Source organism: Dromiciops gliroides, chromosome 3 (assembly GCF_019393635.1).
Source record: "Dromiciops gliroides isolate mDroGli1 chromosome 3, mDroGli1.pri, whole genome shotgun sequence".
Taxonomy (NCBI): domain Eukaryota; kingdom Metazoa; phylum Chordata; class Mammalia; order Microbiotheria; family Microbiotheriidae; genus Dromiciops; species Dromiciops gliroides.
Genome location: NC_057863.1, coordinates 587063111 through 587079470, shown reverse-complemented (window position 1 = coordinate 587079470; position 16360 = coordinate 587063111). Strand labels below are relative to the sequence as shown.

At 37.3% G+C, this 16360-nt stretch overlaps 1 protein-coding gene across 2 annotated transcripts in view; it reads left to right on the top strand.

Annotated features, from left to right (window-relative positions):
* Window positions 1-16360, top strand: part of CSMD2 (CUB and Sushi multiple domains 2) — a 1007742-nt gene that overhangs the window by 617443 nt on the left and 373939 nt on the right. For both annotated transcript variants that reach the window (XM_043994712.1, XM_043994711.1), the window contains exon 11: window positions 9945-10048. In XM_043994712.1, the coding sequence (XP_043850647.1) occupies window positions 9945-10048 (104 nt within the window). The remainder of the gene's footprint in view (window positions 1-9944; window positions 10049-16360) is intronic.

Sequence of the window (16360 nt, the reverse complement as noted above, 5' to 3'; positions counted from 1 at the left end):
GATCTCACAGTTCCCTCTGACTCCCCTCTCCAGGCCCCTGTCTCTAAAGATATTCAACCTGAATAGTCACTCAGGTGCTTCAGCATTGTTAAGGATGACAGGGTTAAAATTTATCTTCAGCTATGTTGGGAAGTCAAAGAAATAGAATAAAGAATAAAAGAATAACACATTGTTGGGACCCTAGGGTCAAGGGGATTCTGCTCTGAGAAAAAGAGACATGTCACTTAACATCTGGTCTCAACTCAATTGCTGCATCCTGTGCCAAGCCCCGTCCTTTCTTCTTGAGTCCCGAGTATTGAATTGGTGGGCAAACTCCCTGACCCACTGACTGAGGTTCTGACACATGATGGATTGCAGACAAAACTAATATGTAGCTGACAAGTGGGGAGACTGAGCAGAAGTAAAAATACCGTTAATTGGCAATAAAACTTAAAGGAGACAGTGAGAATTTGACAAAGCAATAAACTTCTAAACGAACTATACTGGGGCAGGGCTGGGTACCTTCCAGACCCCATCCTCAGAGTTTAATCTGACTCAAATCCATAATCATATCATACAATATCTTTGTGGATAAGATGGATAGCTATAGACTTGCTAATATACTTAGGAGGATTCAGAACTGATTGACTGGACCCAAAGTATGCTGATTAATTTATCCTTGTCACCCTGAAGGGATGTATTTACTTAAGTACCATTGGCTTTTGCTCATAGCCCTAGATAACTGTTTCTCTGTGTGTATGTGTCTGTGTTTAACATTTTCTCAGTTATTTGCAGAAAGACATTACATGCTTATTAAATCTGTACATGACACAAAGCTGAGAATGATAACTAACAGAATGGATAACAGAATAGGAATGAAAAAAGATCTTGACATACTGAAATAATGAAACTAGTAAAATTCCATTGAATAGAGTTAAATATAGTGTTGAATTGGGGTTCAAGATGGATAATGGTTCGTATAAACCAGGTCTTTAGACCTGGGAGTGTCAGTGACTGAAATATCAATTTGAGTCAGACATGTGATGCGGTAGTAAAAAAATTACATACTCTTACATTGCATTAATAGAAATTGAGTCTTATGATGTCCACAATAGGGAGAATTATAATTCTGTTCTATTCAGTTTTTTATAAGAACATATCCAGAGTATTGTGCTTTATGCTTGTCCCATATTTTTAAAGGGACATTTACAAACCCCACCATGCCCAGAAGCCAGAAGAGGGGCACTAGGATGGTGAAGGAACTTATAACCATAGAAAAAAAAGTTTTGTGGAAGTAATTGTGGATATTTACTTTATGTAAGATAAAAATTTGGGAATATATGATTAATGTCTTCAAATATTTACATAAAAGTCATATAGAAGAGGGATAAGATTTTTTGGGGGGGGGAGGGGCAATGAGGGTTAAGTGGCTTGCCCAGGCTCACACAGCTAGTGTCAATTGTCTGAGGTCAGATTTGAACTCAGGTCCTCCTGAATCTAGGGCATGTGCTTTATCCACTGCACCACCTAGCTGCCCCCATGGGATTAGATTTTTCTACATGACTTCAGGGGTCTCTAAGATTGAAGAATCATGGAAAAAGTCTAAATTGTATCCTTATAGCATTATATAGAAACAGTTCTCTTAAAGGTCACCTATACGAGGGCTTCTTAAACCTTCCATTCATGACCCTTTTTTTTCTGAGAAATTTTTACATGACTCCAGGTATATAGGTATATAAAATAGGTACACATAACCTTTTACTGCTGCCAAATTTTTCACGACCCCCACATTCAGTTATGTGACCCCATATGACTTTATGACCCACAGTTTAAGACCTATACTTCTAATTGCTGAGTGCTTTCTCATATGTAAATGAGAGGTTGGACCAGATGACCTTTGAGGTTCCTTATGCAATCTAATTCTATGATCCTAAATCCAATGGCCTTTAAAATTTTTTTATCATCCTCCTTCACATCTTTGCAGTTTTTGGTATTATTGGCCACTGCTCCTTATTGAATACTCTTTTCTCTTGGCTTCCAAAATATTGTATTATGTTGTTTTTTCTATATACTTAATTATTTCTCTTGTTTCTAAAACACTTCTCAGCATTTTACAGTAGTTGTTCCCTGAGGTTATGTTCTTTATTCTCCTCTCTAACTCTGCTGACTTACTTGGCAGTTCAGTTACTCCTATAGTTTAGGCCATACAGATAATCCCTAAATCTTTATCTCCAGCACTGAGCTCTTCTCCTCTGTTAAGATTCAGATGTCTCGCCATGCATAGTGTATCTCTACTTGGATAACCCACTAGCTTCTAAAAATTTACATGTCTAAAGCTAAACTTACTATCTTTCCCCCTAAATCTACTGTTCTTTCTAACTTCAGTTTTCCTGTCAGTGATACCACCATCAATCGAATTCTTTCCCTTTAAGACCTCATTTTTATCCTTGACCTTTCTTTCTCCCTCATCTCTTAATGAGGTTGATTGCCATACTCTTTTAATTCTACTTCAAGAATATTTTTCAAATCCCTCTCTTTTTCTCTTCTACTTCTGAGACAGCTGCCACCCATTGTAGTCTTTATCACCTCCTAGATGATTGTAATAGACTTTTTTTCTTTGTGGGGCAGTGGGGGTTAAGTGACTTGCCCAGGGTCACACAGCTAGTAAGTGTCAAGTGTCTGAGGCCGGATTTGAACTCAGGTACTCCTGAATCCAGGGCCGGTGCTTTATCCACTGCGCCACCTAGCTGCCCCGATTGTAATAGACTTATCACTGACCTTGATGCCTTCAGTACATCTTCTTTTCAGTCTGTTTTTTGTACCAGTAATTGAATAGTCTTCCTAATAGATGGTTCTGATCATATCATTCCCCTATTCAGTAAATTTTGAGGGTTTCATTCCTTCCTTTTCCCTTTCTGCTTCCCCTTTCCCTCTTCCCTTTTCCCTCTCCTCCCTCCCATCTCTTTTCCCCTCTCCCTTTCCTTCCTCTCTCCTTCCCTTTCTTCTTCTGTAAAAAAAAAAAAAAAAAAAAAAAAAAAAGATGGTTCTCTTTATCTTGCCCGGGCTTGATGTATTCTCATGATCATAGCCTCACTAGTGATTGGCATGAGAGCTTGTACCTACCTTGTTTCTGACCTGATCCAGTTCACCCCTCTTTAGGCAACCTAAAGAGGATCATCACATTGATTCTTAACTTAGAATGCTCACCTGATTGGCATAGATCATTGATACTTAGAACTCCTGAGCTCAAGAGATCTGACAGCATCTGCCTGTCAGGTAATTGAAATGACATGTATATTCCACCATGCCTGGTGACTTAATTTTTCAAGCAACTTAATATTAAAATATTTTCTTCAATCAGATTTGAGTTTTTGTTTCTTATTTTTGCTCTTTTTTTGGCCCTATAGGGCAGAACTAGGCACAATAGGTAGAAGTTACAGAGAATTAAATTTTGCTTTGAGTTATAGGAAGGAAAAACATTGTCATCGTTATCATCATCAGGCCTCATAAAACACTTTAAGGGTTGTAAAATCCTTTACAGATACCTCATTTTATCTTCAAAACAACTCTGAGAGGTGGGTGCTATATTTTTCAGATAAAGAAAATGAAGCAGGTGGAGGTTAAGTGAATTATCCAAGGAGACATAGCAAGTTTCTAAGGTCATATTTGAACTCAAGTTTTCTTGACTCTAGGTCCGGTGCCCTATCTAGTGTCATCTCTTATCATGACCTAAATATGAAAAGTCATATCAGAATAAGTGGAGGAAAAGGGAAGGAAATACTTTTCACAACTATGGCTAGGAGGAGAGTTTTTTAACTAACTAAAGGATATAGGTGATCATAGATGATCAAACGGGTAACACTGCAAGAGGATAACACTTGTAAGGGCTAAAATTCTAGCTATACTGTCTAAAATATCCAATGAGTGGTCGCCAATAAATTATAAGCTTTAGCAAGAGTTAGACTTTTAAGCATTTATTACGGAGAATAAGAATTTGGTAAAGAGAGAGAGAGAGAAAAGGCCTACATTCATCTATCTATTAAAGGGAGAGTGCATTCCTAGCTCTGCTCCCTGCCAGAGTCCACAGGAAAGAGAGTGAGCCAGCGAGCCAGCCTCCCCCTTCTTCCTCCCACTTCTTCCTCCCACAAGCAAACATCACTTCCTGACGCCAAAGAAAAGATGCATGGTCCTGCTCTCAGAGGCCCTCTCCTCATGTTGGAGCTTTCCTACAGTAAGTCTCCAGCAGGTGGTGTCATTCCAGTCGTTACACACTGAAAGGCTTTTGTACATGCAAAATAAATGCTAGTAGAATTTGAAGGAAGAAGTTAACTGGCCTATAGGATACGGAAATCTTTGTAGCAAATTTCTCTGATAAAGATCTGATATTTACAATATAAAGAGAATTGAATGAACTAATGGGGGGAAAACACATTTATTAAGTGCTCATTATGTCATAAGGACTCTACTAAATCCTGGGAATATAAATGGAAAAGTGAGATAGATCTTCTTTCAAGGAGTTCATACTGTAATTGTAGCAGAGAACATACGAAATAAAAATCAGTTTAGGGCAAATGGAAAGACCTTGAAGTTCTAAGGATGGGGTGGATGGCAAAGGTCCAGAGTTCCTTAAGTAATAAAAGTAGTCAAGATGACAGTGTAGGAAATGCGGGAATTGAGGCTAGGCAGAGTGTGAGGTCTAGAGGATCCTAGGAAGCAGTGACAGAACGTGGTAAGGCCTGGTTGTTCTTCATCTCATAAGAAGGAGGGAAATTGTTGATTCCCTTCTCATCCAAGCCCTGTAAGTGTTCAAGCACCTGGAGCAAAGGAGGAAGGTAAGGAGGTAGAATACTCCTATTGCTGATGGCTCTTCCTGCCACCTAGCCCCTCTTAGATGGGTTTTAGGGCTGAGGTAGCAGGTGAAGGAAGAAAGTGAAGCACTCTAAAATATAAAAGAGTAAGAACCATTGCCGGTGGTTAAAGGATATGAACATTTTTTTCAAAAAAGAAATGCAAGCTGTCAACAACTATGAGGAAAAAGGATCAAATAACTAATAACAAGAAAATGCAAATTTAATAAACTCTCAGGCTGTACTTTATACCCATCAGATTGTCAAAAATAGAAGATGAAAATGTCAGTTATTAGAGGGACTGTGAGAGAACAGCATATTAATTCTCCATTATTGGAGCTACAAATTGATCAGATTGTTCTGGAAAGCAATTTGGAACTATACCTGAAAAGTCAGTAAACTGAAAATACTCTTTGACCCAGTGATAGAACTACTAGGCATATACTCAAGAAATCAAAAGCCCATTAAAGAACCCATATGTACAAATATATGTTATGGCTATACTTTTTGTTATAGCAAAGAATTGGAAACAATGGGTACTCATTAATTAATTGGGGAAATGGCTGAACATATTGTGGTACATGAACATAATGGAACATTATTGCACCATAAGACATGATGAGTAATATGAATTTAGAGAAACATGGGAAGATTTGTATGAAATGATAAAGATCAAGATGAATAGAAGCAGAAGAACAGTTTATGTGATGACTACAATAATGTAAGAGAAAAGAACTTTGATAAACTTTAAAACAGTGTGACTCATGATAAAGCATGCTGCCCACCTCTTGGCAAAAATGCATTAGAGTAGTGGTACAAAATGAGATATATTTTCTTTTTTTAATCATAAAAGTATTTTATTATTTTATAGTTACATGTAGAGATAGTTTTCAACATTTGTTTTTGTAAGTTTTCTAGTTTCAATTTTTTCTCCTTGCCTCACCTCCCTCCCCTCTCCCCAAGACAGCAAGCAATCTGATACAGGTTATATATGTACAATCACATTAAACATATTTCTGCATTAGTCATGCTGTGAAAGAAGAATCAGAGCAAAAGGGAAAACCCTCGAAAAAGAAAAACAAAAAAAAAATAGAAATGGTATGGTTTAATCTGCATCTAGATTCCACAGTTCTTTTTTTCTGGATTTGGAGAGCATTTTCTATCATGAGTCCTTTGGAAGTATCTTGGACCATTGTATTGCTGAGAAGAGTCAAGTCTATCACAGTTGATCAACACACAATGTTGTTGATATTCTGTACAATATTCTCCTGGTTCTGCTCATCTCACTCAGCATCAATTTATGTAAGTCCTTCCAGATTTTTCTGAAATTTGCCTGCACATCGTTTCTTACAACACAATAGTATTCCATTACATTCATATACCCCAACTTGTTCATCCATTCCCCAGTTGATGGGCATCCTCTCAATTTCCAAAAATAGAAGCTATAAATATTTTTGTACATGTGGATCCTTTTCCCTTTTTAATGATCTCTTTGGGGAAAAGACTTAATAGTGGTATTGCTGGGTCAAAGGTTATGCACAGTTTTATAGCCCTTTGGGCATAGTTCCAAATTGCTCTCCAGAATGGTTGGATCAGTTCATAGCTCCACTAACAATGCATTAGTGTTCCAATTATTCCACAGCTTCTCCAACATTTATTATTTTACTTTTTTGTCATATTAGCTAATCTGATAGGTGTGAGGTGGTACCTCAGAGTTGTTTTAATGTGCATTATTAAGATACATTTTCAAAGAAAACCAAAGTTTTGATTTTGGCGGGGGGGGGGGGGGTTGACCACATTTATTTGTTTAAAAAAAAGGGATTCGGTAAGAGGTGGGAGATTGGGAGGGGGGTTTTGAGTAAATGGGTAATGATAGAGATGTGATGAGAATATCAATAAAATATTTTTAAATATATAAAGAAAAGTTCAGAAAGGGGCAAAAACATAGCAGTTTTGTTTGTCATGTTAATTTTAATATACATTAAAACTACATTAACAGAATTTTATTATTTGGATCTTTTTTGTTCATTTTTGTATATTGAAATGTTCATATTATATTGATAATTAAATTCCTGACCAAAAAGAATGTTAAAAACTTATTATCCAGAAGTGAAAGGGGCTACCATAATACTGAGTTCTCCTTCACTTGAGGTCATTAAGCAAAGGTTGTATATCTACTTGTTAGATGTGTTGTAAAGGGGATTTTTGTTCTGATATGAGCTGAATCCCAGAGGTCCCTTTTAAATCTGTGATTATTTCATTGATTCAAAAATTAGCCTTTTTTTTAAACCAAAATTTTATTTCATTTGGTATATACAGTGTAGATGGAGCCATGCCCCATAACTTATAGCCTTAGAAAGTTATCTGGGATACTGAGAGGTTGTCAATTACCCAGTTGCACTGCCAAGATATCTCAGAGGCAAGACATGAATGTAGGTCTTCCTGTCTCCAAGACTAGTTTTCTTTTTGCTACACTATACTGCCTTTCTGGTTTATCATCATGTATCATGATTTTTATTGTTCATAATAATAGCTGATATATATGTAGTACTCTGAGGTTTGTAATGTACCTTACATACCTTATCTCATTTGATCCTCATAATAGCCTTATGGGACAGTTGATTAATGATACATTAAAGAAACCTCAGGATTTAACCAAAAGCAAAGCAGAAGAAAAAGTTTCATAAATAAATATTACACAAGTTATCTTGTTGTGCTGCATGAAGGTGATAGTATATGTTATACTTAATGTAATTAGCTCTTTAATTAGGGTCAGACTCTTTAAAAAGCAGTTTACATGAATGACTGGTTCACTTAATGATGTGTGCCACTGTAGAGCACTGTGTTCTTTGTGTTAATTACATGATTTTATCATTACATTTCCACTTTCATAAGTGTTTCCAGTCATGGAAGCACTATTTTGTAGGAGCCTTTATGAAAGTGTGCTTTGATAAACTCTATTCTCTGTCTTGAACAAAGAGGTGTTACAGGTGATCTTGATTTTCAGAATGAAAGCCTCACTCTTTAGTTATGTGGGCCTTTCTCTTTAAAAACAAAACAAAACAATATTACTTCTTTTCTGCAGTCTACTACCTGCCCAAGTGTCCCTTTTGTTAACAATTCAACATGTACTTAAGGACCAGAAAGTTGCTGTGAAAGCTGGTGGGTTCCCTTTAGTTGGAAGTCTTCATTTAGAGAGTGGATGATCATTTGTTAGTAATGTTGTAGGGGGAATTATTGGGCATATTCTTATCATTTTTGGACTAGACCTTTAGATTCTGTGCTCATTAACAAACTAGGAAGGAGATCATAACCTGAACTCATTCACTTTAGGTGTTGGGGATTTGTGGTAGAGGACATCTCATCCTCACCTTACCTGTGATAGGGATAAACTGAAAGATAAAGAAAAGACATTGTTTACATTAAAGGGAATATACCCTATTTGAATTTCCTACCCCTGGAAGAATTTAAGCAGAAGCAGCTTGAAAATTTGGAATTTTGTAAGGGCTCATGTTTCAAATAGGGGTTTCATTTCAATGTTCTCTACTCTCCCTTCTAACTGATTTTCTATTATTCTGTGACTTACATGAGCAGAGAACACATACACAAAAATTGAAATTAGTTTGAGCTGTGAGGTCTTGTAAGACTTCCTGTAGGAGGCATACAACCTTATAAGAGGGTTAGGAAAGGGTGAGGGAGCCTTATGAATGGTGTCATTTTGAGATCCTTCAGACAGATGGGGAAAAGATTTATTTGCCCAAAGTTGTTATCCTCTGTGTTAAATGGGAAGTGAAACTAGTTAGGCAAAGGAATTGAAAACAAAATCATTAGCTAAAAAGTAATTGGTGGAATTTTTTTTTGGATGGCAGTCCCTCATTTAACATGTATAGCTGGGATGCCAACTAAATACAGAACTCTGTACTTAGCAAAATAGAGAACTAGTACGTACCTTATGTTGGAGTATAATTCCAAGAGCTCCAGAGTTACCAGCACATCCTGACAAGTTACCTTCAATCAAAGTGGATAGTGCCAACTTGAAAAACAGACCACCATGACACCTGCAGGAGTCTTTTCTATGAGACGCAGGGAGTTGGACTCCTTTATGTTGCCCTGGTTTCATCTGGCCACTTGATGGGTTTTGGTTATATAGATTATACAGGGAAAATGAAGAAGATGTCTCGAAGAGCAAGGTCAAGTCAAGGTTGAGGAGTGTCTGAAGCAAAGTTTTCTTTAGGTCAGAGAAAGACAGTGTTACTGTTAAATTTGTGAAATGTCACATAAAATGTTTGGTGACCAGTTGTCTCCCATTTCTGCTAAGGAGCAAATCAAACAGAGTGAGCAAGAGCTCTTTGCTACCTATAAGTAAGGTCTTCTCCATGTTCTGCACCAGGTTAAAGGGTATATTAGGCAATTTCTTCCCTGAAAATCCTGAAGAATTGGATGGTTGTGAATGGTTGGGCATGGATGGAATGGCCCCTGCTGGTCTTGGTTAGGGAATTGTAGATTCCAAACTTTACACAGACATTATTGCTAGACTTGCAGGCATTTCAATGTACTGATCTGTGGGACCAAACCAATATGCCCCCATAATGATCCTAGTTTACTGTGACAACCTTTGAAAATAGTAACAGGCTCTGGAAAGTTTATTGTCCGTTGAGCAAGGATCCAGATAGTGGAGAGCTGCATGGTTTAGAAGATAGACTGCTGGTCTTGGAGTCAAGAAGACCTGGGTTTATATCCTGCTTATGACACATCTTGTTTATGTGACTCTGGGCAAGTCACTTAAATAGCAGAGAAAGTGCTGATCTGTAATGGTAGAGGGAGCCTTATCACCCACAAGTTCCCTGTAATAGTGAAATCATAATTCTTGTCCCAGACCTATATAAATAAAGACAACTCAGAAAACAATAGTCCCTGAATGAGAAATCTAAAGGATGGTTTAATAGTATTTGTAGATATCAGGGACAAGCTACCTGTCAGTGCAAAGAGGAAAATAGTTACTCTTTTCTTTGTTAAAAGCTTTTGCTTATTTAAAAATTGGTTTTTTTAAATGATAACCAGAGAAATCTCTTTGGCACAGCTCCTATTCTGCTACTAATGAATGTGTTTCTCCCACAGGTGATCAAACTCACTTTTGAGGAATTTGACCTGGAGAGAGGCTATGACACGCTGACTGTGGGGGATGGTGGGCAGGATGGGGACCAGAAAACGGTTCTCTATGTGTAAGCAAAACTTATTTTCCCACCAGTGTTTTAGGAGGAGAAAAGCTAGTTGGGGGAAAATGTGCTGGGCAGTATTGCTTGGAAAAATGGGCTTAAGCAGAAAAAACCTGATGTCCATTGGAAAGTAGAGGAGTTTTTCAGCTGATTAATACCATGCTTTTAGCCCCTGAGAGAAACTGGCCTGATCTCCATACCCGTTTTATTAAATACTGAGTCCTTGATGCCTATGAGAGATTAGCACCCTGGTTTAGGAACGTTTTGTCTGCCTCTGCCCACAATAAACAAATGTTAAGTATCTGAGTTTAGATTAAAATTAATATCCTCTTGGTTAGTGGTAAGAGGAAAGATTTATTGAATTTCTCTGAATTTGGTTTGGCTTTTTATTCCATTTTCCCTTCCTTTCAGATGGGCAGACTTTCCCTCTTTCATGTTATTAAAAGATCATCCAACTTGGATATAAAGATGTTTGCTCGTTTATCCTGAAATTTAGTAATAATCTGGCTAATTACATTTTTCTATTTTCATACTGAAGGGGTGGTACCTCCTCCCCTTTTCCTATTCATATCTAAACCTAGAGTGAGGTTTATGCTTAATCTATATACTTGGGCCTCATTTCTTTTCCCCATACAGCTTCACATTAAGGAAAGTCAGTGTCAGTGTCAGGCTGTTGAGACTTTGTCTTCTCTTGCCCAGGATTGTGCATTCTGAAATAGAGGTTTAAATGTCAGGTAAGAATGGTCACTCAGCTAATATATAGCTGGAGTAATCACTGTAATCTATTATAGTTTCTTTCTTAGGAGTCCCTGGCTTCTCTCCCTATCCTCTGCTATTTCCTTAGAAATAAACCCCTTTTCCCTTCTGACCCCAAGCACCTTGAAGAAGAAATTTGGGCCCATGCCCTTTTGACATGTAGAGAAATTTGCAGCATCTAAGGTTTAAGTGACCTGTCTAAGGTGGCATCAAATTAGGGCATAGCTTATCTCATTCCTTTCGGCCCGTTTGTATCATTGGCTTCAGTTGTTATCAAAGGCTACAAAACGTTAGGAGATGCGCCTTACCTCCAAAGGAGTTCTAAGAAGAACTGGGATAAGGTTGAGACTGACTACCTCATTAGAGGTGCTCTTCTGGAAGTCTTTACATACACTTCTTATTAATTCTCGTCTCTTCTGCTCATTACAAATTCTGAGATCTATCTTTGAGTCTCTGATTTGGTTGTTTACATTCTAGGGGTTTTGGTGCCAACTAACTGAGTGCTGTGGTCAGTCTGACATTTCTGCCCTTTATGAATGAAAATTATGTCACTGAAGGCTTACCCATTTCAAGGTGTACCTCATGAAAAGGATGGATTTACTCTGAGTTATCCTTACCTTCTCTCTGTTGTCCCTTATGGACCCCAGGCTTCCTAAAGTACTTTTTTTCCTCCTTAAGTTAAATGACAAGTTCCCTTTATCTTGTTTTCTCAGCCAAGATAAGCAACTGTTGTGCCTTATTGAATCTTGGCCTTTCTCCTTTGTTTTTGGTTGTTGTCGCATCACAAGCAAGTCTACAGGTTTGAAAGTCTGTAGGGTGGCTAAAATCCATTTTCCCTTCTATATCTTCCCATCTATAGAGGCCTAATCAATACCTCTGAAATATCCTTTCTATACTCAACTCCTTATTTATTCTTACCGCCATTGCCATTATAACAACACAGGGAATACTAACATCTATGTGACACAGTCAAATTAGTTATTCCAAGAATAATCAAAGGCCCGACTATAAAATGCCTTTATCTCCATGGCTTGTCTGGAGCAGTCTCTATGTGTGTGTTTGGCCCCATTCCTGTACTTTGTCTAACAAATTCTTGCTTGTGTTATATTGTCATGTACTATATTCCATATAAAAGGTCAGCTCCTCGAGGGCAGGGGCTATATAATTTTTCATGCTGTAATTTCTAGGCCCTTGCATCATATCATGCACATAGTATTTCCTTATTGTTTGTTGAATTGAATTGATCTTGCAGGAGGCAGGTAATTCCCAGAATCAGAAGAATGAATAGAGGTCATCTGGACCACCCTGCACCTGCCCCAAAACCTTTGTGACATTCCCCCCCCCCCCGCAATTTTTATTCAGTATCTCCTTGAAATCTTTCTGGGAGGGAGATTACTGCCTAAACTAGGCCATTACAGTTCTGAATAGATCTAATAAGGAAGTTCTTCCTTTCATTAAGCCTAGCTTTATGTCTTTGCAGTTTCCACCTATTGCTTATGCTTATAGTTTTGCCCTCTCAGGCTAAGAACAAATTGAATCTCTATGTGCCTCTTCTTTGTAACTTCTTTGTAACACAGTACTCCAGATGTCTGTTTAAGCCAGAATATAGTAAAACTACTACCTTCTTTGTCCCTCTTAATACTGTTTAGGTTTATATTAGCTTTTGTTAGCTAATGTGTCACACTTTGACTCACAATGAGCATTTAATCCATTAAAAACCCCAAGTTCAGGGCAGCTAGGTGGCGCAGTGGATAAAACACTGGCCCTGGATTCAGGAGGACCTGAGTTCAAATCCAGCCTCAGACACTTGACACTTACTAGCTGTGTGACCCTGGGCAAGTCACTTAACCCTCATTGCCCCACCAAAACCCCCCCCAAAAATCCAACCCCAAGTTCTTTTCTAGGAATTGCATCTAATCACACCTCCTTTAGCCTTTATTTGTGAAATTGTTTTTTGTAACCAAGATGTAGGACTTGACAATTATTCCTATTTAACTTCAAATTATTTGATTTGGTATTTTTCCTAGCTTTTTTCAAGCAAGATCTTTCTGTATTCTGTCATAGAATAGTTTAGTTATCCTTTCTAGCTTTGTATCATTTGAAAATCTGTCAAGCATACCATTTATGCTTTCATCCAAATCATATATTAAAAATATTAAATGTTATATGGTCAAGGACACATCTGTGGGACATTATATCAGCCTGTCTCAAAATTGATATTATCCTATCAGTGACTATTCTGTGGATCCAAATATATAACCATTTCCAAATCCATCTAACAGTACAGTTTTTTGGCTTATAATCTACCATCTTATCATCCACAATATACTTTTGAAAGGCTTTGTCAAATGCTTTGCTAAAATCTAAATATGCCCTTCCTCTGAACTTTGGCCATCTAGTTTAAAAAAATAAACAAAATGAAACTCATCTGCTGTGATCTGTACTTGATGCTGACTTCAAATGATCCATGCTTCCCTTTTTAAATGCTTACAGATTCTCCTTAATAACGCATTCTAGAATTTTACCAGAAATCCACATTCATCTCAAGAACCTTTTGTTTGCAGACTTCACCTGCTTCCCTTTAAACAGAGATAAAAACAGAACCTCATATAACCCCTGCCTTTTTCCTGTTCTGCCATACTTTGCCCATTCTCTTAGATTTTTAAAATTTCTTTTGGTACTTTAGGATTCAGTTTATTGGAGCTTTCTGGTCTTTTGAAGGCATACAAAGGCTGTTTTCTCCTTTTCTTGTTATTTCATTCTCTGTTCATCATTTTTAATCTGTCTTTTCCAGTCCAAAGATCATTTTCCTTGACAAAGAAAACAGAAGCAAAATAAAGTTGAGTCATTCCAGCCTTGTCATTGTTCATCACAAGCAGCCCATCAGTGACAAGCAGTCCTATCCTTTATTTGATCTTTTTTTGGTGCATAATGTAGATTAAAAATAGAACAACATGTTTTTTGTCAATTATTGTCTCATATTTTTTATCATTCTTGGTATCATTCTTATAGACTTTGCTACACTTTTGTACTCATCTGTAGCCAATTTGCTGTTGCTACTGTCTTCTTTGAAACATCTATCCTTTCTCTATACCAAAGTCTTTAGGCAGTTCATTTTTTGAAAACAGAAGCATTTCTGCTTGTGTTGTCAGAATTTCATTTCGTAGAGTTTCTCATCCCTCTTAGATTGAATTGCCCTGCAAAATTTCTGCTTGTCTTTTCAGAATTTCACTTTTGAGATTTTCTCTTTCTTCTTAGACTGTGTTCCCCTAAAAGATATTAGTACACTGGATCCTAGCCTTTCTCTGAACCCTTTGAAATCTGTTCTCTTAAAATTTGCACCATGGGCAGCTAGGTGGCGCAGTGGATAAAGCACCGGCCCTGGATTCAGGAGTTCCTGAGTTCAAATCCGGCCTCAGACACTTGACACTTACTAGCTGTGTGACCCAGGGCAAGTCACAACCCCCATTGCCCAGCAGAAAAAAAAAAATAAAAAAAATTTGCACCATAAGGCTCTGCCTAACTTGTTCCTTTAGACTTCTGGCTTTCTTCTTCTCTATCACAGACTTTGTGATGGAGGAGTTATTATCCAAAGGTTCTATAGAAGCAATATTATAAGTAAACAGTTAGCCATACATACAGTGTTTTGGTGGGGTATTGTGACTTTCTGGTGGAGTTCAATTTATTATGATGAATTTGTGAAATGATATATGTTAGTACAACTTGACTTGAATACAGGTATGCCTGTATTCAGTTGGGGTGTAAAATGAAGACCATCTCAAATAAATAAACTTTATAAGTAGCAACTTCTGAAAAATACTTCATTTGGTATAAAATTTCCCTGAAGTCTTTGAAAGGCCCTGTTATCCAAAAAATATTGTTATTATGTACTTTCATCATACACACACACACACACACACACACACATAATATATATATATAGAGAGAGACAGGGAGAGTGAGAGAGCGAGAGCGAGCAAGAGAGAGAGAGAAAGAGAGCGAGCGAGCATGTGAGTTTTGTGAAGCCTAAGATCTCTTTTTAGGGTACTAGGCTGTTTGCTCTGGGCTAAAGAAAGGTCTTTATATAATGTGCAGTTTGAGTTTATTTCATTTCAGTAAACAGTTCTCCATTGGGTCTATTTCACACAATAATTATCCCATATCCTAAAGAAAATAATTTTTCTTTGACACTGCCAACCCTTCAAACTATTTTCTCCTTCCTTGCTTTGGAGGCAGCATGACAGTACAAAAAGAACGGCAACCCCGGGTGCCCATTCTGAGAGATGCTTATGTGTAACTCTGGAAAAATCTTATGGGTCTTAGTGTCATCATCTATAAAATAAGGTTATTGGATTAGATTATTTCTAAAATATCTTTTAGTTCTCTATTCATTTATTCTTTTCCTCTCAAAATTCTAGAAAGCAGTCTACACTCATGGCTTCTAACTTCCTTACCTTCCATTGATTGTTTAACCCCTGAAATCTGTCATTAGTTCTCATCACTCTACTAAAACTTCTTTCTTTAAGGTCCTTATTATTAAATTCAGCAGTGCTTTTACTATCCTCATCATTCTTCACCCTTTTTGTGGCATTTTCAATAGTCTCCAACCACTATTTTGCTAGTTCTTCATCTTCCATCTGTCCTTCTTGCCCCTCAAGGGAAAAAGAAAATTGAGTAGCCTCTAAGATACTGTGCTGGGTATTGTCTTTTTCCTGCAACCTCTCTCCTTTGGTGATTCTGTTCACTTTCATGGCGTCAGTTATCACTTGGATACAAGTCACTCCAAAATCAATATCTGCAGCAGTATCCCCAGAAACATAATCCTGTACTTACCAACATCCCAGCGTTCCCACTAGCACCTTAAAACTCAGCATGTCCAAAACTGAAGTCTTCATCTTCCCCTCAGACTTGCTGAGTAATCTTTATAATACAGTGCCCTTATATTAGCATTTCAAAATCACTCTGTAGTTTTCTAGTAACTATCAAATAAAATAGAAATTCCTGATTCCAGCATTGAAGGGCTATCATAAACTATCTTCAGCTCAGCTTTCCAATCTTAACTCATACTATTCCACTTTATTATATCCCTCAGTCTCATTCTGTTCTATCCTGTTTCTGTGTATTGTATAGATCAAATCTCTGTTGACTAGAGGGGGTTCCCTTTTCATATTTATTTGTTGAAATCTCTCTTACATCGAGGCCTAATTTAGATGTTACCTCCTCTATGTTGTTTTCATTTCCTCCCAGAGGAAAGTGATTTTTACCTCCTCAATTTTCTCAAAGAATTTTTCCTGTACCACTCCTTTGTATTTCCACAGTGCCTAGCATGTAGTAAACACCTAATAAATACTTGTTGATTACTGATTGACTATCTCACTTTTTGTTATAGTTATTTGCATACATTGGGACATTTCGACTTATACATTGAGAGCAATGTATGTCATGTCTTTAGTGCCTTATATGTAGTAGACAATAAATGTCAGTGAAGTAAATACTTAATATTTAATTAATTGAATTATGTGGTCCCTTATGAATAGCATCCTTTCCCTCACAGCCCTTCTG